Here is a 24,778-nt window from a genome sequence, read left to right as displayed (position 1 = left end):
AGACATTTTTTACATGTTTCTTGATAAGCATACTATACAAATAACCTGGTACTAGGTAAATGAACTTGAGTAATGTTACTCATGTGAACCATTAGCAGTTAAGCTGAAAAGCTTCAGTTGTCAAAAATGCCAAAACTGTAGCCTTTTAGCATAATCAGGAAAAGGACGAGGTATTTATTTTATTTTTCCCTTTTCTGTTCTTTATTTTAGGGTCTGTCTTGTTTGGATGGATCCATCTAATCACTCACTTCTAGAATGAGCTCAGACTTCCTAACTCCACCTCACACACTGATATATTTCAGTTTTAGTTTTCCAGTGAGAGAATCAGTGCCATTGTCCTCAAAAAGAGACACAGAGAAGTTCAGCTACAGGGCCAAAAATCCCAGAGCAACTTAACCATAGAAAAATATAGAACTCTGCCCCAGTGTGTAAATCTGTGCTTCAGTTTGAACAGTTCACAGTACCAAGAGTTGACTGAGGTATTTAAAAAACGCTCCCAGGTGATAAGATGATAGCAAGAAAGCTCAATGAGTCTTTCTATCTATGTTTAATACAGAAACCTACAGCCTTTTGCAAGGAGAATTAATTTAAGGCAGCAGCACAGATGAAAATAATGAAATGATATGAGGATTAAATGACAATCCCCACAGGTACCACATGGGAAATTGCCAGACTATTAACTATGGTAAGAAATCTAGCTCATAAATGAGCCTTACTGCAAGAAGAATAAAAGAGAGAATAAATGACATAACTAGTGAAAAGATCATGACCAAGAGAAATAGGTATTCAATGTCAGTGATGTGGGGAGCTCCCCAATGGACTCTGAATCAGGTCTGTGATGTGACTACTGCTTTTTCATATTCCACAAATGATCTGGAAATGCTGTAGGCAGATGGCTGATGATACAAAGCCATTCCCAAAAATGAAAACTAAAATTTATTCAGTGAGTGGGTGTTAGAATAGTAAATTTAACTCAAAGTTCATACATGAAAAATAATGTATGAGGAAAACGACATTCTTGCTGTGCTTTACATCAGCTATTACCAGTCATTAAAGAAATCCCAGAGAAGTGGATAGTTCTCTGAAAAGATCAGTACAGTGTCAGCAGTTGGGAAAAACCATCCTGTTACAAATTTTTAGGAGAAGAATGAGAACAAAGCAGAAAATGGCATTATTCCTTTATATAAATCCATAGGATGCCCACCTCTTCAGTACCAAGCACAGTTCCAGTGGTTGTGGAAATACAAAGCTACAGAAAGGGCAAGAATAACAGTGTACCAAAGCTGCACAAGAGATGTTAGAAAGCCTTAGCACTGGGAAAACTTGAGCAAGCCAGAGCCTTTCAAGCTGGAAAACAAGGAGAATAACAATTTAAGTTCTAAACAAGCTGTTACAGCACGGAAAAGGTAAACAGCAATGATTATTTTAAAGTAGTCTTAACAGAAAAAATAGGGCACAAACTCAAACTGGCAGGCAGCAAGCGGGTTCAAAAGCAAACAAAAGGAAGTTCATTTTCACACAATACCTAATGATGTTGTGGAACTCATTGCCACGGGATGTTATGGCAGCCAAAAATACAAGTGGGTTTCGAAAAAACGATTAGACAATTTTATGGAAAAAGGTCCATCAAGGAATATCAAAAACAATGATACAGCTGCAGCCTCCAGCTCAGGAAGGTCTCTAAACCAGAAACCACTGGAAGCTGGGAGGGTTTACCAAAGGAAGTATCACTCTATACTCGTCCTGTTTTCCATACACAAGTTATTAGCCATTATCAAGAGGCAGGATATGGGGCTAGACAGAACTTTGCTGTGACTTTTTTTTATATTTGACCAATACTAACTGATGCAGATATAAAGACATACCCCTCCATGGTCACGGATAATTCTATGAAAGGCTGCTGTAGTTAAATGGCACACACTTAGAAGAGTAACATAATAAATATCAGCATTTTTTGAGTTGGACTAGAACAGCTTTTGTGTTTCCTTAGGTATGTTCTGAGTCTATGCTCTCCAGAGAGGAGTTAGGATGTTATCCTCCTTTGTATTACCTAACTACAGCAAAAGAGACAAATCCAGTATCTAATTATCTAGACAAATCTAAATTTCAGCTGTAAGCTACACAGTGACTTACATCCTGGTGACTGAGAGCTTCTCAACTTAAGAAACTCCAGAGAACTACTGAAGTAACTGCCTATCAAGTTTGCTGAATATGGCCATGCTGCACAGGTGCTTTAAAACACAGATTAAGACTTCCAGTGATGGTCTAGGACAGAATCTGCAGTCATGGTAAGCCTTCAACAGCGGAGTGTGAGTCCTTTGAGATCTTGTTCCTTACAGACTCCAGCATCCTGAACATGCTTCGACACTTGAATGGCCTCCTTATCTCCTCCATCAGTGAAAACAGAGAAGGAAGTGACTCCCTGTTACTTCAACACCCCACCACCTCTTAGCAGCTATGAGCCTATGCATCACATGACAAGCCTCAAGCCTGCTATAACAGATTACTTACCACCCTTTTATTAACTGTTTCTCAAACCATGGAAGTGAAGGCGGTGGGGGTGGGATGAGGAAAGATGATGACAATGAAGGGATTTTACCAGGATACCCTTATTCTAATTTCTATCATGCCCCTTGGTTCAACAGCTGGGAAGGAAATACTGCTGTCTTGGCACAAAATTACAGCATAAACTACAACACGAAAGGTACGTGCAAGATATAAACACTGTGGAGAGAAAAACCGTGCATCAATCAGTAGCCACATGGCAAGTTGCATTGGTGTGTAATATACTGAGGGGTAGAATTACACAGGTACGTATTCTCTGGTATGCTTGGCCAAATACTAATACCAAGGCCTAATGACTCAGTGTTCCTGTACTTCTAGCCCAAATCCAAAGAAAAAAGGTTACAAACGGAGACAACTGTCTTATGCACCACTTTACCCCACTGAAGAAGCATTTCCCATTCCTTATTAAGCATTTAGTACTTGGTAATGTAATAGTATGAATAATTTGAGTCAGGACTCAAACCTGTGCTTAGCCATGCCAAGGAAAGAAAGGTGTAATTTTTCACGGACAAGAAGTACCTGCAATTTTCAAATGGGATAGAACCCAGGCAAAGCTGAATACGTGAGGGTCAACAAAGCTCTGATGTTCGTTTGCACATGCTTGTCCATTACTTGTTCCCCTAAGGACTACAGATCTTAGTTACAGCAGTTCTCTCCAGATGGGGGTTTCTTGTGAGTCAGAGGAGAGCCAGAACAATTCTGCTTCCTACTCGTTAATCCATACTGGGATTACTAAAAGCAGCAGATCCACATTTGACACCAAAATAAACAATAACTGGAAAAGGTGGGTACTTCCTCCTTTGAAAATTACATAATCTATTTAGGCACCTGATCCCAAGACCCAGGTAGGCAAATTCAGAGCTTTATCCTTAGTCCCTCACCTTCATTCTGCCACCAATTCTAAACTTGCCACAAAAATATATACATACTGCTATACATTGACTGAAATGCTGTTGCCTCATTCATGTTGCCTTCCATCAGAAATCCTTCCACAAGACAGAGCAGTGAGATTCCTCAGGTCAAGGACTCTGGTTTGTTACGCACTTCTTAACACAGTACCCAGCACAAACTGGGTCTGGGCCTGGAAGTGGTACTACAAAAGATAATAATAATACTAGCTTAAGTAAAAACAATCAAAGATAAAAACCAATAAACCATCCTCTGCTCCCCTTAAGAAAATTTGTTTATTCACCCCCTCACAAAGGAGGTTGTCCTATTTGTCTGCCAGGAAACCTCAGACATTCCTTGCATGTGCGGCACAGATGGTCGCCACACAACAAAAGGCAGAAGGGCTCCCCACACATGCACAGTGGACGTGTCTGGTTTCTGGATATACAGAAACTTGGTCAGAGCTACTGCTCCAGCAGGGCTGCTATGCATCCAAATCCCAAACAAATATAGAAAGCCATCAATATCCTTTGAACAGCATCTCTTAGTGGAAAAAGAGACTGTTTGGGAAAATGGAGATGCACAGTGACTTCAGTTGTGAATCTTAATTCATTAGTGTACATAAATTGTTTTGAGATCCCAAGCTGGGAAGTGCTAAGGAAGCAAAACTATTATTTATTAAAGCTCAAGGCTCTGTTGTTTCTTTATCCTCAGATATTCTTCACATCTGATTTTTCATTCATGGCCATTGCTACTTCAAATTTTTTTCAGCTGTCTTAATCTTTTCTTTACCAAATGGAATTGCCCCAGGCAAAGGATATGCAGTATCTAGATTTGCTCAGTGCACTTATTTATCTTACTCTTTTCTAATTAATTTAGTGCTTTGACCCCAGTCCTGCTCTTCCTTTGATTTTATATTCAGATATCAAATGTGGCTGCTCTCCATGAATAGTAATTATCTTGCAAATAAATGCCATTAATATTTTCACTACCTTGCTAAACGTACATTTCTACAGTGTATGGGAAGGGGTCTGCAAGGTCCATTTTATCGAACTGGGTATAAATATTGCTGCTAATTCTTCTGTAAATGGAAAGGCAGAGCAGTTTGGCAGTAACCATTTCAGTTCCCAAGGTAGACAATACAAGCTTAATCAAAGAATAAACCTGGGGAAGCTGCATGAACTGAAACAAAGCAGAGCAGAAAATCAGTTCTGCAACGCATTATGTTCTGTGACACAAATTGTATGCAAGTTTCTGTCCTCCTTTAAGAAATTACTGAGTGCAGAACTGTATTCTATGTAACACATGAAAAAAAATGACTGTTTCTTCTTTTGAAGGAGTTATTCTAGCTTTCAGTATTTAAAATACACGCCTTTTTTTCTTGAAACAATACAGGATACAAATCTCTCTGCTTTTTCCTCAGCTTAGTGAAAACATAAATAAACCAGGAAATTAAAGATTAAAAAAAAAAAAAAAAGAGAGAGAGAGAGAAGAGAAAGCTAACTTTTCCGCATCCTGTTGTGCGTAAATAGAACATATTGTACCAGCCTGTACAACTTCTCAATAAAATGTATCGCGGGCACTTCAAAAGCTGACCATAATCATGAGAGTTAAGTGAGGAATGTCAGCTTGGATGGGGGATTTTGCTGCTTTTGATATACATTAGTTAAGCATGCAGGTTTGTGTTTTTTACTTTATCTTGGATTTTACTGTAATGTAATTGAACTCTGTTACCTTTTTCAGTATCCTGTAGTGTTCCTCTAAGTGCTTGTGTGGATTTGGGTTTAAGGATATTGTAACAGTCAGCAGCAGAAGCCAGCAGCAGAAGCCTCTGTAGAGTTTGGGTAGTCCTTCGATGCGGAAACTGGTTTTTTCCTCTCTCTTCTTAATACCCCCAGGATCAACCTTCAGACATGTTCAGAAATAAGGTGACTGCTATGAATCCAGAGGCAAAACTCACACTTACTTCAGCAAAACCAGGCTTCACAGAAGAAAAGTGTATTTGGTTGTAGTGGGATCATTCACATTATATGAATTTCATGCATTAAAATCACAGCATTTACAGGATTATGTCCTTAACAGTAATTCTGGGTTTGGGGCATCCCATTGTTGTATCTCCACCCCATCTCCATCTTGGACCTCTGCCATTTTCACCAAGGCAGTTTATTTCCCTCAGTTACCTCATCACACCTGAGCCTTCATATAGATACTACAGAAGTAAAATATCTGCATAATCTCTGCAGTGGGATGCTTGAACTCCTCAGACAGTGGTATCTCCATGAAACCATACATGATAAACAAATAGTCAACAAACACACTTCTGTAGATTTTACTACCTCCAGAGCAGACTGTATTTCTATAAAAAACCCAGGTTTAGGCTTCATGTGTCAAGTTCTGCATCAAATACACCCCTTTTACAGCCACAGCTCTGACAGGAAAAAACACACCCACCCCCATTTAAAAACCAGATTCTTCACCCACTGCAGAGACACATGTAGGTGTTCCATGTCATAACATCACCGTTTCCTTCGTATCTTCACAACAGCACTTCCCCGGGGCCTGCAGGGAAAGGAGGCTGCATGCCATGGTCTTTTTAACCCTCCCTCTGGGGTGGATGTGGGGAGAAGCACTTGCTGTGGGGCAAGACCTCCTGATGGCACAGACCCACTGTGGGGGAGAGACTCTGTGATGGGAGAGGCCTGCTGAGGGGATACCCACCAGGTGGGAGACCTGCCTTAGGGAGAGACTGTCTGAGGGGATGCCCACCATGGGGTAGTCTTGCTGAGGGAAGAGACCTGCTGGTGGGGAGAGATCTGTCGAGGGGGAGGCTCTCTGAGGGGAGAGACCCACTGAGGGGATACCCACCATGGGGTAGACCTGCTGAGGGAAGAGGCTCTGAGGGGATACCCACCATGGCGTAGACTTGCTGAGGGGAGATCTGCTGAAGGAAGAGACCTGCTGTGGGGGACAGACTCTCTGAGGGGATGCCCACCATGAGGTAGTCTTGCTGAGGGAAGAGACCTGCTGGTGGGGAGAGACCTGCTGAGGGGATATCCACTATGGGGTAGACTTGCTGAGGGAAGAGACCGGCTGACGGGGAGAGATCTGCTGAGGAGGAGAGACTGTCTGAGGGGATAGCCACCATGGGGTAGACTTGCTGAGGGAAGAGACCCACTGAGTGGATACAGACCATGGGGTAGACCTGCTGAGGGGAGATCTGCTGAGAGAAGACTTGCTGAGGGGTAGACTCTGAGGGGAGAGACCTGCTGAGCAGGAGAGACTCCTTGAGGGAATGCCCGCCATGGGGTAGATTTGCTGAGGGGAGACCTGCTGAGGACATACCCACTATGAGGGGAGAGACCCTGCAGAGATGAGACCTACTATGGCGATACACCTTGCAGGAAACCTGCTGAGGGGGGCACGACCCATACCTCAGCTGCGGAGGCTGATGCCCCCGGAGGAGCCGCTCCGGCCAGAGGGCGTCTCCAGCAGCAGATCGGGCTGGTTGCTTGGGGTCAATTTTGGCGAATTGTCTGCGGTTGTCTCTAGCCCCCGGAGGGGCACGGAGAAGGACGTGGGCGACACCACACTTCAGGGACAGGAAAGCCCAGTCGGACCGCGCAGTCCCCGGCGGCCAGCTCAGCCCCCCGCCGGCGGCAGAAGCGGCGGCCCCCCCAGCACCCCAGGCCGGCGGGGCAGGCGCGGCGGCAGTGGCGCGAGCAGCAGCGCCGCCTAGCGGGCAGGGCGGCCGCCGAGGGGGCGGTCGGGGCACCGGGGGCGGCGGCGCGGGCCCTTCCCTCCCTCCCGGGCCCGCCGGTGTCTGTGTCTGCGCCCCCCCCGCCCGTCTCCCCGGGCCCGGCTCCGTCTGGCTGCAGCGCGGCCGGCAGCTGCCGTTACAGATACGGTGTCGGCGGGCCGGGAAGAACGCGGAAACACCTGTTTCCAACATGGGGAAGGTGGGGAGGGAGCCTGCGGCGGGGCCGGGCAGCGCAGCTCGCCCTCCCCTCACCTCCCGCCGCCTGTAAACCCGGCCGTAAAGCCCGCGGGATCGCTTTTCAAAAAGATCGCTTTCAGTTTTTACACATTAATCTGAAAAACGCGTCTCGAGCCCTCTCCTCACGTGTTATTTTTTCCACCGTGGCCCGGTTTGGGGGGGGTGTGGGGGGCCCTGACAAGACCCGCCGGCCCTGGCCGAGCCGGGCCGACCCGCCGCCTCCGGGCCGGCTGTGCGGGACGCGGCTGCGGGGGGACCGCCGCGGAGGGCCGGGAGGGGGCCGGAGGCTGCCGGCGGAGCCGGGGCGGGAGCGGCAAGGGCCGGCCGCGCTGCGCCGCATCCCCGGCTGCGTGCGGGGGCTCCATGATTTCATCGGCGGCTTCGCGGGGCCCTGCCAAGAGCTGTTATGCCTCACTGCGATGTGTAGCTTTTTCCTGCCATTTTTTTTTTTTTATAATAAAAGAGGGAGTGAAGCTGCCTTTTTTTTTTTTCCTTTCAAAAAAAAATAATAAAAAGAGCCAAATGGATCAGAGAAGAAGGGGGGGGGGGGGGAAGAAAAGCAATAGCCAAAGGGGATGCCAGTGAGGTGTGGCTTACATTTAAATATCCAATATGTCAATGTAAGGGGAGTGTGTACGTATATAAAGTGCAGTTTGCATCCGAGCGCGGGACACATCCAGCTATGGGAGGCGCGGGCAGCGCGGGGCCGCGCCGGGGCCGGCAGCGCGGGGCCGGGCGGCCGCAGCCCGCGCTCTGAGGGGCCGCTCCGCGCCGCGCCGCGCCCCCCGCACGCCCGCCGGCGGCCCCCGGCCCCATGGCCGAGGTGGGCGGCTTCCTGGGCGCGCTGGACCCCGACCTGCACGGCTTCCCCCCCGCGCTGGGCGCCGGGCTGCCCCTCGCCGATTCCCCCGGCTTCCTCAACGAGCGCCTGGGGCAGATCGAGGGGCGGCTGCAGCGGGGCTCCCCCACCGACTTCGCTCACCTCAAGGGCATCCTGCGGCGGCGGCAGCTCTACTGCCGCACCGGCTTCCACCTGGAGATCTTCCCCAACGGCACGGTGCAGGGCACCCGGCAGGACCACAGCCGCTTCGGTAAGGGGGCGGCGGGGGGGCCGGCAGCAGGTGCCCCGCGTACAGAACTAATTACCCCGCTAATATAAATCATCCCGGGACGGATATAATTAGACTCCTAAACAAATGTGCTCACTCCGTAGCAATGCGGGAGTTTTTATTTCCAATTTCCTACTCTCCCGGCGCTCAGCCCTTTGCAGGTGCACAAAAACGTGCCTTAGCAAGACGGGGGAAAAAAAAAATTAGAAAAAAGGGGGGGACACATGGCAGCTCTTGCTGTGCCTCTGAAGTTAGCGGTGAGGGAAGCAAAAGAGAGAGCAGCTGGAAAAAGAAATTCCCAGCTTTTTGGTTTTTTGGTTGGTTTGTTGTTTTTTTTTCTCCCCTCCTTTTCTTTTAGCCTTCACAGATATGTGTGAGCTGATTTCTTTTACTTGCCTGAATTTCATTAGAAGAGTGTCTTCCCCAAAGCGGGCAGGGATCGGTTGGCTGGATGGGTGTCAGCAGCTCGGGTTGGGGAGGCTGTTGGAAAGGAAAGGGGAAGCTGAAGGGAAACCTCCGAAAGAAAGGAGAAGAACAATAGGCAGAGCGCCGTGGATTTTACCTTGATGCCCGGTATACAGCTGGAAGACTGCAACGCCTGTATCAGAGTCACACAAGAGCAGGGATCTCTAATGAGACTATATGTAATCTTCAAAAAATGCATCCCAAGCCACAGGCGAAGAAGTACAGTAAGTTTGAGCACAGCTAAGAAAAATTCCCGCTACTTCAGCATCTAGTGCAGGTGTCTGTGTAAGCTATCAACAAGTCCCATGCCAGTGATCTCAGCTATGTTGTCAACAGGTTGCAAGAAGTGCTCGCAAGACTTTTTTTACAGTTTTCAAATGATTTAACTCCTCAGTGACAGGAATTTTTTATTTTTTTTTTCCTTTACTTGTTTGCAGCCAGTCCTTTCTGATACGTAAGGAACGCCACCACTGCTGCTGGCGTTGGTAGTGTAAGGCAGGTTTTTAGAACAATTGGAGAAGCTTATCTCAGTGCAGCGCTTTCCATAAACACCAGGTGTGTGCATAGCATGTCCCTGCCTAAATCAACAAGAAAGTCATAACCCACAGGTCAGAGCCAGGTACTAATAGGCTTGTGGGGTACACGTTCGTTAATTACCTCCCGAAAGACACGCATCTCTTAACCTTTCATGCTGCAATATGTGATGGGTTTCCACATTAAAAGAAACTGAAAGCAAACCCCTTGCATCTGTTTGGTTTTAGTTCAATCTGCCACGTAGTATTTCTATCGGTTCTTTTTACTTATCTTTATGCAAGTAAACAGCCAGTTTCAAATGGCAGCATTTGTCTTATTTCCATTTTTATAAAGATTGAGTAAAATAAGTGTATTTCCACAAACTTTGGAAAAAGGCGTTAAAGGGGCTACAATTTTTCATGAATTTTGCACGCTTAAGCTTAAGTCGCACAGTGCATTCAATAAATCCAAGCATTGGCATTCCCTAAGTGTTTTAGCAGTCAGCATCCAGCTACGTAAACTAGACCAGACTTCAGATATAAAATATTACAGTTTTCTGCTTCAGGGTTTTCCCAGAGGCAGTGTAAAATAAATAGTTATTTGTTGTAATTGCAAGACAAAGCCCCAAAGGATTAGACTGGAATCCTTGTGTTCAGATAAAGTTGGACTAAACCTGGCTTCAGCAGAGACTCAAAGCAATAACATATTGGCACACAGTATTCACCATCTGCATTCAGTAGCCATGAATATTTAAATTCCAGTGTTACTGGTATGGTTCGTATTAGGATGTCATGTATCAATGCATTCCTAAATTTTGCATGCAGCAGTCAGGAAGAAGTAACTTATTACAGAAATAGGCAGCCTGAGCGATTCTGGGGGACTACAAAACTGTGGCGAGGGATACAGAGCTCAGCAAGAGTTTCAGGCTAGCGGTTTAAAGCTGCCTTAAATCTAGTGGCATCTGGGGAAATACTTAGAAATCCAGTATGGTGGTTTGGGGGATCAAGCCCACATGGCTGGAAGGTGCTCCCTGATACCATGAGCAGGTAATTAATGTGCTCCATGGATGGCTGCGACACCGCAGCAGGGTCACGCATCCAGCTGCAGATGGGATGTAGGGTAGAACCAGACTTTGCATCTGTATTTCTTAATACTAGAAGGGGTTCAGGGAAAGATGGACAGTATCTGCACCCTCCCATGCACAGCCATCCCAAAGGCTACCAGATGTGCAAGACATCCAAGTCCTCATGAGAGGATGATAAAGAGCCAAAGAGCCCACTGATGCAGAACACAGTACCAAGGTCCAAACGGCAAGGGTTAAAGGGAGGGATTCTTTTGTACCACAGCATTCAGTGGATGTGACCATAGGACACAGGGGACATAACAGCAGCATCTACCCATACTGCCTGTGCAATCACAGTTAACTATTCCCTCTCATCTGTTGAGGACTGGAGCGTTCCTAAATCCCACCTGTCTTCTGGAACGCGTTATTTTATACTTGTAAAAATACAGATTCATGTAAGAACAATGGGGCACAGCTTGTTTTTTCTGGAAGGAGGCTTAGTGCAAAATTTGGTGAAGCCCTCTGGGATCGTTGGAAGAAAGCTCATTCTCACAACAGAGAAGTGCCCAAATTCACTCTCTGAAACCGCAGCTCTGCCTAAGTTATCCCAGAAAGAATATCTAAGTGTTTTGAAGACTGTATCTGTTCTCACTGCATCCGCTGAGAACCTTCCCATACAAAGAAATAAAGGATGGTCAAAGTCTGGGGGGGGGGTTGGACTGACAATAGTGCCCCTGTGAGAATCCTTCTCAGAATGAAACCCAGACGAATCCACCACGAGAATATCTGCCAGGAGGAACTGCTCCTTTTCTGCCTCGTGTCTGTTTTACAGCAGCATTGAACAAGAGTAGCACCCCTGGTGTCACTTAACTGCAGTAGAGGAGAGAAAAAGGCCTTGAGTTTGTACTGCAGACTAATAAAGGCAGCGAATGAAGCTCTTCTCAGGTACGAATCTGCTAATGGATCTGTAACACAGTCTGCTAAGAAGCTGGTGAAACCTCAGAAAAAGTTTTGCTGTGGGTTTTGACTGTAGTGCACCTGTTGCTGAACAGTTGTTGAGGTTTTTAGCCGAAGCTTTAGATTTGTAGCCATTAATACAACATCTGATGTTTCTGTGCCCTGCTCCTGAATGTAGTCATGTAAGAAGAGACAGGTGCAAGGAGCTGAATTGTTCTTTGAGGGATGGTTTATAGTAAGGCGAGAGCGTGCGGGTCCAGCCACGGCAAAGCTGGGGAGATTATTCAGTGCTTTGGTGGTAAATGAATCCAGGCAGAGTCTTAATCAAACCTCTCCAAATATTATCGAGAAAGGCTCAAGGAGCAAAGAGAATGAAAAGTCAAAGCGAGAAAAAAAAAAAAAGGCAAGTCTGGGGTGCGGGGGGTGGGGGGGGAGAAAAAGGAAAGAAAAGAAAAGAGAAAAGAAAAGAAGCATGTTCTACCACAAAAACACACCGCTACAATTGGAAAGAAAATTCTTGAGCTGGCCCCAGTGGCCACTCCCTGTGCTGCTGGAGATCACATGTACGAAGCTGCAATTTTGTCTAGCAATTGGAGTGAGTTAAGGACAGGATGGATATCCGCCCACATTTTTTCAGCCTTCACTCTGTCTCCTGACTTTTGTGGGTTTAAGTTACGTTCTTAATGCTGTTTCAACATAGTTGTCTTCCGTGCACAGCTCTAAGTGCCACTCAAGGATCAGAAAAGGGGAACATTGCAAGGGACACTGTCAGAAGGGACTGTTGTAGGCACACCTTGAAGAAATGTAATTTGCAAAACCAGCAAGCATTTCCCCAATCTGCACCAGCTGAGGGGTGTCTCACCCAGCCACTCAGAGAGGGAAGAGGCTAATGCTGTTCCTGGGTTGCTCCAGGTTTGGAGACCTGGGTTCACGTGCCACGTACAGAGCGTGCTTGTGGGCATACTCAAGAAAAGCTCTTGGTTTCCCTGCCTCAGATATCCCTTGGTTTTGAAGTGGGACGAGCAGTGGTTTTCTGCTTCCCAGGGGTGACAAAAGACAAATTTTTTAAAAAATCTCCGTTGCTGCGGACTGTGTTTGTACCTACAGGAAGGTCTCCTACTGTACCTACTGTTCTCCAGCTGTCAGATATTTTTTGCTTGAACATCCACTTGTCTCCAGTCTGGGAAAGATGACTCCGTTTCTGGGTATCCCTGTACTCTTTTCCCCCCTATTACTGTTTACACTCTCTCTAGTTGTTGACACTCTTCCTTCACTCTCTCCTTTTCAAACATTGGCTGTCATCGTTTCTGTCCCGCAGATGCAGAAACGGAAGCACACAGCAGTTCAGTAACTCCCTCCACATGTCAGAACCGGTGGGTAGCAGAGGCAGAAGACCACCCCTCATCCTGCACCTCTTCCCTCCCTCTTCGTTCTTCTTTTCATATAGGAAACCACGATAACTACCAGGGAGCGAGCAGAGCCAGGGTCCTGGTTTGCCTGCCTGGCTTGGGAAGGCTGCCTTCCCTGCTTGCTCCTGGCATTTCAGAAGGCAGTATGTGTCCCCAGGCCGGGGAGTGTAGCTGGGCATATTTCAGCCTGGAAAATGTCTGCACTGGTCCATAAAGCATGTTTTCTGTCATTTGCTTCCCTGTTTGTTTTGAGGAATTGCTGCTGCCAAACCCATATTTCATCTCCCTCCACCCCAGCACCTGCTCGCTGCAGGGAGGGCTGGATTCGATGCACAGGCCCCAGAGTAGGCAGGGAAAAAGGGGACAGAAAGTCTGATATAAGGCAGGAAGACTAATTCTTGCACCCAGTGTAGCTGCCTGCATCTGGGTGATGAGTCTGCGTTGAGCGAAGGGGGGCAGAGGTGTCCATCGCCGTCTGGTCTGTCCTATATTTAGGTGGTGATGCAGTTATCGTCTGAGATCACACCCGTGCCTGGCCGAGAAGACGATACATGCCCCAAGCTGAGGGGTGATGGGGAGCTGCGACTGCCGCTGAAGTCAGCTGGCTCAGGTGGCCGCTCGTCACGCGGGGATTTTAGACTCGAGGCATACTTTTAAGAGGAGCTCTGGGAGGTAACTTGATCAGAGCGGCAATTGCTCAGGACTGGACGTTTGGGGAGCTATATTAAGAGACCTGGAGCCACACTAAAGGTTAGAGCAACTTGGTCTGCCTGTCAATGGAGACATCTTGCCCAGTCACTAGATGGGATGGTGAAAACCATCCTTCCTCTGCTGCTACCTCCCAGTTAATTAATTCAGCACCGGACACAGGCAAAGACTGCCCATGACCTCTAGCTAGGGAGCGTGTGATATCTACAGTCTAACACGGTCCCACTAACGCCTTCAGGAGGTTTTCCTGTGAAGTTTGAAGGTCTCCATCACTTGCAACGTTGGCTTTGTTCAGACCAGTTAAAAATGCACCTACTTGGGGGCTGTTTGTTTTTAAGCGTTTCACCGAGGGTTCTCCTGTTACAAGTCTTTCCTCCACCAGAACAGCTGCCATCCCCCTTTACCGGCAGCGGAGTTGCGGCAGGCAGCACAGCAGACCCCGCTCATTTCTTTGCCAGAGGAAATGAGGCTGCCCCTCATTACTTAAAGCATCTGACACCATCGTTGTAGGCTGAAGCCCACGGGTACAATGGTTGCTCTCGCAGGGCTGGAGATGGCTAGGGCAGGTACTGCTGGGCCGGGAAGGGGCTGGCACGAGGCTGGGGCAGGCAGCAGGACACAAGGGGCAGGAGGGGGTTTCTGGCAGTAAGGAAGGAGCTCCTTCTGGAGGAAACACCAGCGGCTCCCTGGTTCCGAAGGCTGCAGAGGAGGATGCATTTCTACCTCCATGTATTTGAAGGTGGATTTTATCCCTGCAGCTTATGGGGGTGGCAAGTACCCCACTGGAGTGCCAGGGTGAAGATGGCCCTCACAGACGTCTCTTCTAGAGCTTTTTACTTATTTTTGAATAATATATTACTCAATAATGTATTTTTCAATAATATATTATTGAACTGATCACTTTAAAACATGTGGGACTATCACCTCAAACCAGAAGCCCCACGGTGACAAAAATCATTCTCCTTTTGGTGAAGAGTAAAACCCAGCATGGTAGCAGCGTTCTGAAATTTCTAGTGGGCTAGGCACAAGTTTCTACATCTGTCTTCTTGGTAATAACTAGGGAAAAAAAAAAAACAAAACAAAACCAAAATGAAAAGAAGAAAACCTAACAAACCTTTTCTCATTAGCAAAGGTAATTCCTCTTGGGCATGTCAAATTTGCAGTGCAGGGGAGAAGCCTAGAGTGAACCTGGAAGATTGCACGCATGTGGGTCTACAGATTCAAGAACTGTGTCATTACAAACTAGGAAAACGGGGTCTGTAGGAAGCTCTGCAAAGGTTGGGAAAGGCTGTTAGGCATTTGACACGGGAGCCTGGTGTTGATTTTATTCTCTGTATAATTTGGACTTCTTTTCTCTTTCAGGGATTTTGGAGTTTATTAGCCTGGCAGTGGGGCTGGTGAGCATCCGTGGGGTGGACTCAGGACTCTACCTCGGCATGAATGAGAGAGGCGAGCTGTATGGGTCGGTAAGTTGAAGGTTTTGTGCTGGTTACAACACCGTGTAACATACACAGCCGTACAGGCTGCGGGGCCTCATCGGTGCCACAAGCTGTGTCTGTCACAGGCCTCGGAAGCCCCTGGGTTCCACGTGCCCCCAGCCTACCCGTGATGCCACTGTTGTTCTAACACCAACGGTATTTTGAAATAGGGTTGTGGAGGGAAGATTCGCTCATGTGGCAAGATCCCACGGTGGTGCCCAGCCCCTGGGGCAGTGCCTGGGGAGCTGCAGGGGCTCAGCGAGGTTTTACCTTTCAGAAACCGTGAGGCTGCGTGGGAGAATTTAGCATAAACCTGGGGGCTGCTTGTATGTTTTCACTGCCTGAGTAATACACATCAGTTGTACTCTCTGCGTGGTCAGGATCTGCACCTACCTGCAGATGTTATATTTCTATTACAGCTCTTTAACTAACAGAAGCTGAAGTTGTGGTCTGAGTGTTATTTTATTATAACATTCTCTACAACTCCTTTTAGGAGTTTAGGGGAGCTGCTCATAATTTTCTAGAAGTGCCCTTTTCGGACTAAACTTTTCCATCTTTTGCCAAAAACAAATGTAAACTCCTTGTGAGTTTTTCACTCCACACAAACTCTTGAAAACCCATAAACTCTTCCTGACATCACCCATAGCAGATTCTGCCTTACCCTGTGCAGGTTGCACTGCCGCAGCCAAGGAGCAGCTCAGGTCCACCTCGCTGCTTTTCTGCCCAGCATTACTGAACCTGAGCACCCTGTAAACCACTTTGAACATGGGCAGGTGCTCTGATGAGCCAGACCCAAAATGAGAGCGTACATCAGGGTTTTGCTGGATGAAACACCCGCACGCATAGCGACCGCTTCTGCAAAGCTCAGCTGGGACTGCGGGGAAGGGGTGCTCTGAGGAGCCTTGGCATCACTGGAAAAGTCTCCATCAACCCGAACAGAGCTGAGCTCTCCTCTGCGTCTTTCTTATTTTATTAAGTGTTAAGACTTGCAGTCAAAATGTCAGGTCTTAACAACTCGGCAGAGGTGCTTTCCACAGGTTAATTTAACCCAATCCCTAATTATTTAACTCAGCTCCTTACAAAACAGTTATTTCTAGTTAGCTAGAAGAATCACTTCTATTTGGAAAAATTAATTGCATTTTAGATAGCCATGTTTAAGTTTCCTTTTCTGTAGCTGCTGCATGTCACTGGTGCTTTTTCTTCAGATGCCCTGTTGCCTTTAATTCAACCCATCACGTGTGGGTTTTGTTGTGGTTTTTTTAATGCCTCTTTCTAGATCACAGCACTACCCTACGTGAGGATCCTCATTTTTAAGGATGGATCACAGTAAATTTAAAATGCAATAAAATAAAGCAGTTTTAAACCAAAGTGGAAGGCACATACTCCCTCTAACCAAATCAGATCAATCTCATTGTGTAGAGGTTTAAACTTGTGTACTCTGCATATCCAGAAGCCTTCAGAAAACCTTTGCTTAGCAAACAGTAAAAGTAAACCACGAGTTTCCATCTTTTTTTCCTCCCATTCCCATCTGAGACTGCCACAGACCCTTTCACTATTTAAGATGCAGTTACTCATGTTTATATGAGATAATCAAACAGCAGCATGCAGCGAGATCTGCTCTTTTTCCACTTCATTTCTGTAATAACATCTACTATGGAGACAGCAGTTAAATTACAAATGTGCAAGGTATATAAAAAGTAAAATCACCAGGATTCCATAAAACACAAAAAACCTTAAAGCACACTTCAGAAGGCAGGGCTGGAGCCTCCGCGTGTGCAGCAGCATCTCCTCTGTCAAACCCTGGTGCTGCTCAGCAGCTCCTGGAGTGACAGCTTTTCCTTGTGCCTGCTGGAAAGGAGGACAGAAGCCTGCACATTCCCTTCTGTGCTTTCAAACCCTGCAGCTCTGATTATGAATCAACAGTTTCATGATGGGTTAATTAAATTCTAGGGCCTGTGTTCCCGTTACGATGCAGCAACAAAAATAGGCTAACATTTTGCAACACTTCATCTGGAAACAGAATTGGCCTGAAGACATAATCTAGAGAGTTTCCTCTCTGTCATTGTGTCTTGTTCACCAGACGATACGCTGATGGGACACTGTCAGACTGCTGATCCAAACTGTGCAGAAGTCACGAGCCAGGTCCCCAAATAACCCCGGAGGTTTAAAATCTGATGATTTTAAAATGATGGCTTTTCAAAATTGAAAGCCACTACAGTATTCTTAATTAAAGGTCCATAAAACAGTGCCTAACAACAGCATTAGCATTACAATGGTATTTTAGGAGATTACAGTGCAGCGGTATTTTTAAATTTTCGGCAAGTTTATTATTTCCCTCTGTACCAGTTTTGCCTGGACTGTGTGTTATATCTGCGTATAGCCCGAGCCAGCCATCCCCATGGCGACACGTGGAGTCCCCTCAGGACAGACAGCTTTTCTGCCTGCCCCTGTTAACCTTGTGCCAACGGTTCTGTGAAGTTTTCCACTGATTTCAGTAAACGCAACTAATACTTAGGGCAGCAAAAGTCGCAGGCAGCACCTTGCACGCTGCCTATACGGCATCAGGCTCAGTGGAGACATCCCGGGGCTTGGAAAGAAATCAAGCGCACCTTGCAGTCACCCCAAACTCACCAAAGGTTTTCCACAGACACTGGACCTCCAAACAGCGCAGCGAAGAGCGGGTAAACTGGGGCAAAGCAGCAGCGCACGAGTTCAGCCAGTCAGCAGTTTCTAACGTATTCAGAGCGGATGGCATCCTAGGGGAGGGGAAAGAAATCGGAGTCTGTGTTTATTGATGGATCTGGGAAGACAAACCCCCGGTTCCCTAGGCCTCAGATGGCAAGGGCTGTGGCGTAGGCTTTTGGAGGGCTCACAACACACCTCAGGGTTGATTTAATTAGCAGCAAAATATTCAAAACAGGTTCTGAGCACAGGTGAGCTCCTGGGTCATATTACAAAACATCTACTGCAGGCGATAACATTTACTTCCCACTCTGTGTGCCGCAGATAAGACGCATTCCCTACCTGAGTAGTTTACAGTGTAGGTACGGTGTTTGTAATAGTATAGCATCCTACGTTTGCAGACTGCCTTTCACCTGAAAGCACTCCCACGTCCCCCTGGGATGGGGCGGGATGGTGGGTCCCTCTGTGACACAGCACGGCGGCTCTGGCAAAGCCACCCATGTCCCCGTGGGGTGGGGGGACAACCCCGCTCCTCGCTGTGGCTGGGCACGTCCCTGCAGCTGGCACGGGGCAGGTGGGAGGACAGGGAAGGGGCGATGGACGTGAACTGAAAAGCCATCATCAGGCGCTGGCTGTAAGGGCTGGAGGGAAAGGCTGGTTGTGGCCAGGTGACACCGGTGCCATCCATCTCCCCGGCCCGGCGCAGGATGCACTGGCCGTGGGCTGGCGCACACTCGCCACATCACCTATCGCCGCTGTAAATCTTCCCCGGGGTTAGACATCCCCATCCAGACCTCCCCGGGTCTTGTTATGGCCTCACATCACAGCTCTCTGGCGCTTCAGAAGATGAAAGGCCTGAGGAATGCTTTCATTCCCATTGCAGTGTGTACTGTTGCGCACCTTCAACTTTCAAAGCGGCGCTTGCTCCTGTTCAAACCCTTCAGATGCGCTGCCCGCTTCTCCCGGGGTGGCCTTTTACCCAGGGGAGCGTTTTTGGGGTGTGTGCGGTGCCGGGGGACACGGCCGTGGTGGGCAGCCCCTGCAGAGGACCGGCCCTGCCAGGCAGCACGGCCACCCCAGCAAGCTCAAAACTGGCTCCCTGGTCACAGAGACCTGGCTCTCAGGTTTGGAGTTCTGCTACGGCCCTGTTTTGTTTTTTTATGGAGCACCTTTGCAAAATGCACACCCACCTGCCCCTCCTCCTTTTGTCTCCCTCCTCCTCCAGCTGCAGAGGTCTTTGGGTCCTGGCTTGTTTGGCTTGTGCCCATTTCCAGCTCTCACCCAGGGGAAACATCGCCGGCAGCGCAGTCCTCAGGGGAGCCAGGAGAAAGTAGCTGGGAAAACGATAGGAAAATACATTGAAGGAAAGATGAAAAGATTATTATTATTATTTTCATTTTTGACACAAATGTCTTTTCCTTCCCCTCCCATGCCTGCCCCATGCAGAAGAAGCTCACGCGGGAGTGCGTTTTCCGAGAACAGTTTGAAGAGAACTGGTACAACACATACGCCTCGACCCTCTACAAGCATCCCGACTCGGAGAGGCATTACTACGTGGCTCTCAACAAGGACGGCTCCCCCCGCGAAGGGTACAGGACTAAGAGACATCAGAAATTCACTCATTTTTTACCCCGGCCTGTGGACCCTGCCAAAATACCTGCGATGTACAGAGACCTCTTCCACTACAGGTGATGTTTCCTGCAGCTGTCCCATCAGTGTACATACTTGGGCTCCCAAGCTTTTTCCCAGAGCACTATATTAATAGTCATTCCATCATTCCTGTAAGCGTAGATGACATAGGAAAGCACTTACATTGAATTCAGACACTGCTGTTCCTCCTTGTTTCAAGCGTATATCGAACCTGGGTTATTTATGGGGTGGGGGTAGGGGAAGGGAGGGAACCTTACATATAATCTTTCGTTTTCAATCACTTTCCTTACCTGGTTGCTACAAGAGAGGCTGAATGTTCGATGTTATGGTTGCTTAAGGAACAAGCAGGCGAGCAAACCTGATCACCGGGGAGGGGGGGGGAGGGGAGGGGGAAATTAATCTAAAAATGAAGAGAAGGAAAGAAAACAAAAGACCACAGAACCGCTGCAGATGCTGCTGCTGAGCTCGGGATGGTTACTGGCTAAGAAAAAGCCTTTGGAATGGTACCCTGCTTCAGCAGCCTGGGAGTTTGCTACATGGATGATGCTACGTGGACTGGTCCTGATGCGTGGGGTTTTTCCTGCTGTTGGGGTGGGAATGGGACGAGGAACATTATTCAGATGTAAGCATGGATACTGTGCATAAGGACAAAACTATTTATAAAATGTATATGATATTTATTTTATATATTTATTTATTTCAAAATAATTTTATTTTTAATGAGAGATGCTATGACCGGATTTTCATCAGGAAGAATAAGGTCCTACTGAAACAGGAAAAAAAATGAGTTTTAAGAGCTTATCGGCAATAAAATTGTCTTTATATTGTAGATTTCTTGCTAGCCCTTTTTTTTGGCACTCTTAACAATTAACCCAGTATTTCCCCATCAGTATAAATATTAAGACCTCTAAAAAGTCTTTGTATGGTAAAGCTGAATTACCTAAGCCTCAAACTCTTGTACAAGGATGGCAACAAATTATACCTGGCACGGACCTTGGAAGCGTGACCCTACTGAGATGACCGGTTGGGTGTCCAATGAACCGTCATTTCCAGGAAGTGCAAATGCAGCTTCTCCTTTAGTCTGGTGTGGACAAAATAGGTCCTGGGGCCACACCAGCACCCAGCACGGCTCAGCTTTTGTAGCCATCGGATGGGTTCGCCCTGTGTGAGCGTCACCATCGCTGCGAAGGGAGGAACCGGGCAGGCAGCGCCGGCGTCCTCGGGCTCTCCCTCGCCTCTGTGGCCCCACCAGCCTGGGAAGCACCGGTGCAGCTCTTGTTGGGAGCTGGGTCGTTGGGAGCTGAGATGCTTCGGCACGTGATGCAGCCACTGTGGATTAACTGTCTGGTCAAAAATCAAGCGGAGAAACATTTGGAGCATCTGCTGAGTGTTTGGATGGCCCTGTTGTTCCTGCAATGAAACTGCCACACCTCACACAAGACTTACCTGAAGCATGATGGAAAATCAGTGAAGAAAAAGTGGAGCAAAAGCAATTTTAAACCCACCTCATTTTCAAGCAATTACTGTGGATGAAAATCATCCCTGTGGGCAGTGCTTGGATGTTCATGGCTGCGTGGCATTGTCCTCTGCAGAAGCTGCCTGGTCACACAGTCCCATCCCCTTTCCTCTGCAGGGTAGCTCCTGCCTCTTGCTGGGCCCAGCCAAACCCACCAGCGTTTCGGCAGCCCCGAGCCAGCCCCGCATGTCCACTTGCTGCCAGCGCTGTGCCGGGGAGCTGGGGCTGCTTGTGCTGGAGGTTTTGCTCTGCAGCTCACCCCAACACGGCTGCGGTGACGCTTGTGCTGCACATCTGCCCTCACTGCCTGCCCGGGGTGTCAGAACTGCAGGGGAAGCTTCCAGGAATGATCCCAGGTTGTTTTTTGTCCCCTGTGATCAGCAGAGGGTTTTTCGCACATGATGGGAGCAGGAGCATGTAGTTGCTAGAGGCACTTTGCAGCACAGGAGAGGTTGGTGTGAAACATGGTTCTCCAGAGCATGCAAAAATACATACAGATACAGATGTAGTGGCTTTGAGTTGGGGTTTTCTGTATCACAACGGCATTTTTCACAGTGTTGTTTCTCAGCCGCCTCCTTGCAAAGCAGTGGAGGTAAAATCTCAGCTTCTCCAGCTTCAGTCCGTGAATTCCCAGGATGATTTCACTGACCTGGGGATGATCCTCACCAACTTCTTCACGAGCTGTGCTGCTAACAGAGCAGCAGCCCTGGTGCCCAGCTCTGCTCCTGGCTATCTCTTGCCCTGTCTGCCACCTTCCACGTCCCTGCCGCAACCCTTCGGTGCCCCAGCCACTCCGTGCCGGGCGCAGTGGGTCCAGCAGCCACCAGCTGACAGGCTGCGGATCGCAACGGGGAGATTACAGGAGCTTTACCTTGAGCGATCCAGACATGATGGAATTTAATCCTGTGTTTGAAATAAAAACTGTTTATTTACCTTCTTCCTCTGAGTCACTGCTGAAACATCTCATCCTCAGCCACCATGTCGGGAGCACGATCACTCATGAAGTGTCCTAAAGTGTCCTTTTGACCTTCCCCCGTGCGAAGGGAAATCCCTCAGACCTCGAGCTTCACTCTGCCCCCAGGATGATCCTGCCTCCCTCTAGCCAGGGCTTTCCGTTGCACTTGAAGATAAATCCAGTGGTTAACATCTTGCTCCTCTTCTTCAAAATGAAGGTCAAAACCCGATCTCAGCAATGCCGAGTACATTTTTCACCAACTCAGAAGGGAGCTGATTTGGCCCGTGGGGGCAACACAATGGTCTCATTTATCCGCTACCCGAATTGAAGAGCTGCCCCAGCAGAGCCTCCTGCTGCAGAGGGATGCACAGGTGTGAGGGATGATGTAAAACACCTTCCCAGGATCTGAGTTCAAAAACCCGATACTTGCAAACAGCAAGATTCACAAAGAATTTACTGGAAACCCCTTGGTGAAGGTTGGTGTTATCTACGATGTGGGATGTTCTTTAAAGGGGGAATTCAGCATTGCTGAGTCTCACCCCAATGGTTGCTTTCAGCAGAAATTTACTGGGTTTGCTTCTCGTTCAACAAAATCCTTAAAAATACAAGGAATCTTACTGACCTGGGAGCTTAATAGCAGCAGAATTAACAGCCGCAGACTTTGGCTGCGTTTTGAGTGGCACAGGGAGCAGTCGGTGCCGCACAGCGGGTGTCCTCAGGTGGACACAGCCACCTCTCCGTCCCGTCCCTGCAGCAGAGCAGCCGGTCACCTCGTCTAGTCGCTGCCCCACCAGCTGCCACTCTGCTGGGCAAAAGTCACCTGAGGACACCAGCCACCCCTTGGGCCGGAGGCTCTGGCAGGATTGGGCAGGTGGACCCCGCAGCGGCGTACGGGGCTGGGTGCATCCGTGGCAGCGGCCCTGGGGGCTGCCCTGCTCTGGCTGGGAAAGTTTTAGAAGAAAACATGTTGGCGGTGCATCAACCTGAGAGACTCTCTCCTACATCAGCAAAAGGAAACGTCGATGTATGTTTGGGATCTCAGCTCATGGAGTTGCCATGTGCTTCAGTTACCATGGCCTGCTGAAAAAAGGAAAGGCAATGGCAGCTGGTGCAGGGGTGGCCACGGTCCCACAGAAACCCTGCTGTGCCCTTCACCCCCAGCGTTGTTTTACACACAAAAAGCCGTGGGTCTGAGAACACCACAGCAAACGGGACAAAAGGCATTGCTTTCAACCCCTCTCCTTCCATCCAAGAGGGGTGGGCACGCCGAAAGGGAAACCTTACCCCAGGAACAGCTGTGCAAAGCAGGAGGAAGGAGGTCGGTGGCAAAGGGTTGGGTAATTTCTCGAGTCTCACTGTGGAGGGGTGCGGAAACGGAGGGAGACCCCCTGCGTGAGGCCAACATGGTGCGAAGCAGAGCACAGCGCCAACCCAGGAAAAGCCCAGCTCCCCAGCTTTGGCACGTGGTCCGACACATGGGGATGGTCGCAGATGGGACCAAGGAGACAAGCCTACAAGTGGCAATGCACAGGTGGCCTCAAGGACATCCCTGCAGAGACCCCACTGCCTGCGGGGAGCCCTCCTGAGCGGGACGTGTGGCTCAGGGCTCCTTTCTCCATGGGGGGGGAAGGAGCAGAGGCCTCAGAGACTTCCCTTCCCTGGAGAACATGATGGACAGCCCAGAACTATGGAGGGAATCCAGAAACTCGGCACTGAAAGGCAGAGAAGGTGCCTGTCTGGTGAGGTGCTGCCCCGCCTGGCAGTAGGTCCATCGCAGAGAGACACATCGCAGCTGCCGGACAGTGGCTGAGACATTCCCGAAAGGGCACCCCAGGGGGGAGCATCCCCGAAGAAGAAGGGCTGAAAGGCTTGCTGACGGTGAGACAAAGGCACCCGCGCCCAGTGGGACAAGCGCTGGTGTTAGATGACGCTGGGTGCCTCATCTAAAGGGCGATGTCCTCTCCCACAACCCCACGTTGGAGTCACCTCATACTCGGGGGTTTGGCTGAACCACCGACTGTCCTGGCGCGGGGAGCAGGCTGCAGGGCAGGGTCCGGCTTCAGCTCAATCCCGAAAGCTTTGCAGTGCCTGAGGTGCTGTGAGGAAATACAGTGAGGTTACTGGGCGCTCCCTCTAAGCCACAGGACATACAACACACCGAGGGTGTTACTGGGGTTACCTGGTATCTCGGTGTCATTATTAACGAGCAGCTGCGAGTCAATTATTTCTCTGCTCTTCGGAGGACGAAGCAGCGCCAAGGCCTTGCGCTTGGATGGCAGACAACATAGCGAGCACCTGCGCTGAAAGTAATCCATGAGCAAGTGGGCAACACAGGTGCGATGCGCTGCCTCCCCTGGTGCTGTGGGCACCCCGGGCAGCTGGCGGAGGTGGAGGCACAGGACAGAGCTCAGCCCCCGGGACGGAGCAGGGACGCAGCCAGCAGCACTGCGGGGAAGGTGCTTTCTGGGGCTGATGCTGTACAAACACAGCTCCTGATGCTGCTTTTCAGGTAAAGACAGAACAGGCTGCAGGAGGGGAGAAGCAACACGCACCGCCCGCAGCCCCTGAGCCACCCGCTGCCAGCAGCCAAGTCGGCAGCATGACATGGAATCGCAAAAGATGATAAACCAAGAGGACCAAGTCATGCAATAGGGATCATAAGACTCCCCCCCCCCCCCCCCCCCCCCCCCCCCCCGCCCAAAGCCATGTAACTGCTTTGGAGATGTTAAATTCTCCTACTGGAAATTACCAAGGATGGAATCTCACACCTGTGCTGGCCAAGTCTGAGAAAGGCATCTGCAAAGCCAACTCCACCAAGGCGGCTCA

General features: G+C 48.8%; 1 protein-coding gene across 1 annotated transcript; it reads left to right on the top strand.

Annotated features, from left to right (window-relative positions):
- Positions 1–8,196: 8,196 nt before the first annotated feature.
- Positions 8,197–20,310, top strand: FGF16 (fibroblast growth factor 16). Its single transcript, XM_056359876.1, has 3 exons — positions 8,197–8,538; positions 15,034–15,137; positions 19,278–20,310. The coding sequence occupies exons 1-3, from the start codon at positions 8,262–8,264 to the stop codon at positions 19,521–19,523; spliced, it is 627 nt and encodes a 208-aa protein (XP_056215851.1). The 5' UTR covers positions 8,197–8,261; the 3' UTR covers positions 19,524–20,310.
- Positions 20,311–24,778: the final 4,468 nt, after the last annotated feature.

This window comes from Falco biarmicus, chromosome 14 (assembly GCF_023638135.1).
Source record: "Falco biarmicus isolate bFalBia1 chromosome 14, bFalBia1.pri, whole genome shotgun sequence".
NCBI lineage: Eukaryota > Metazoa > Chordata > Aves > Falconiformes > Falconidae > Falco > Falco biarmicus.
Note: the sequence above shows the minus strand (reverse complement) of the source record. Positions and strands in the feature narration are given on the sequence as shown.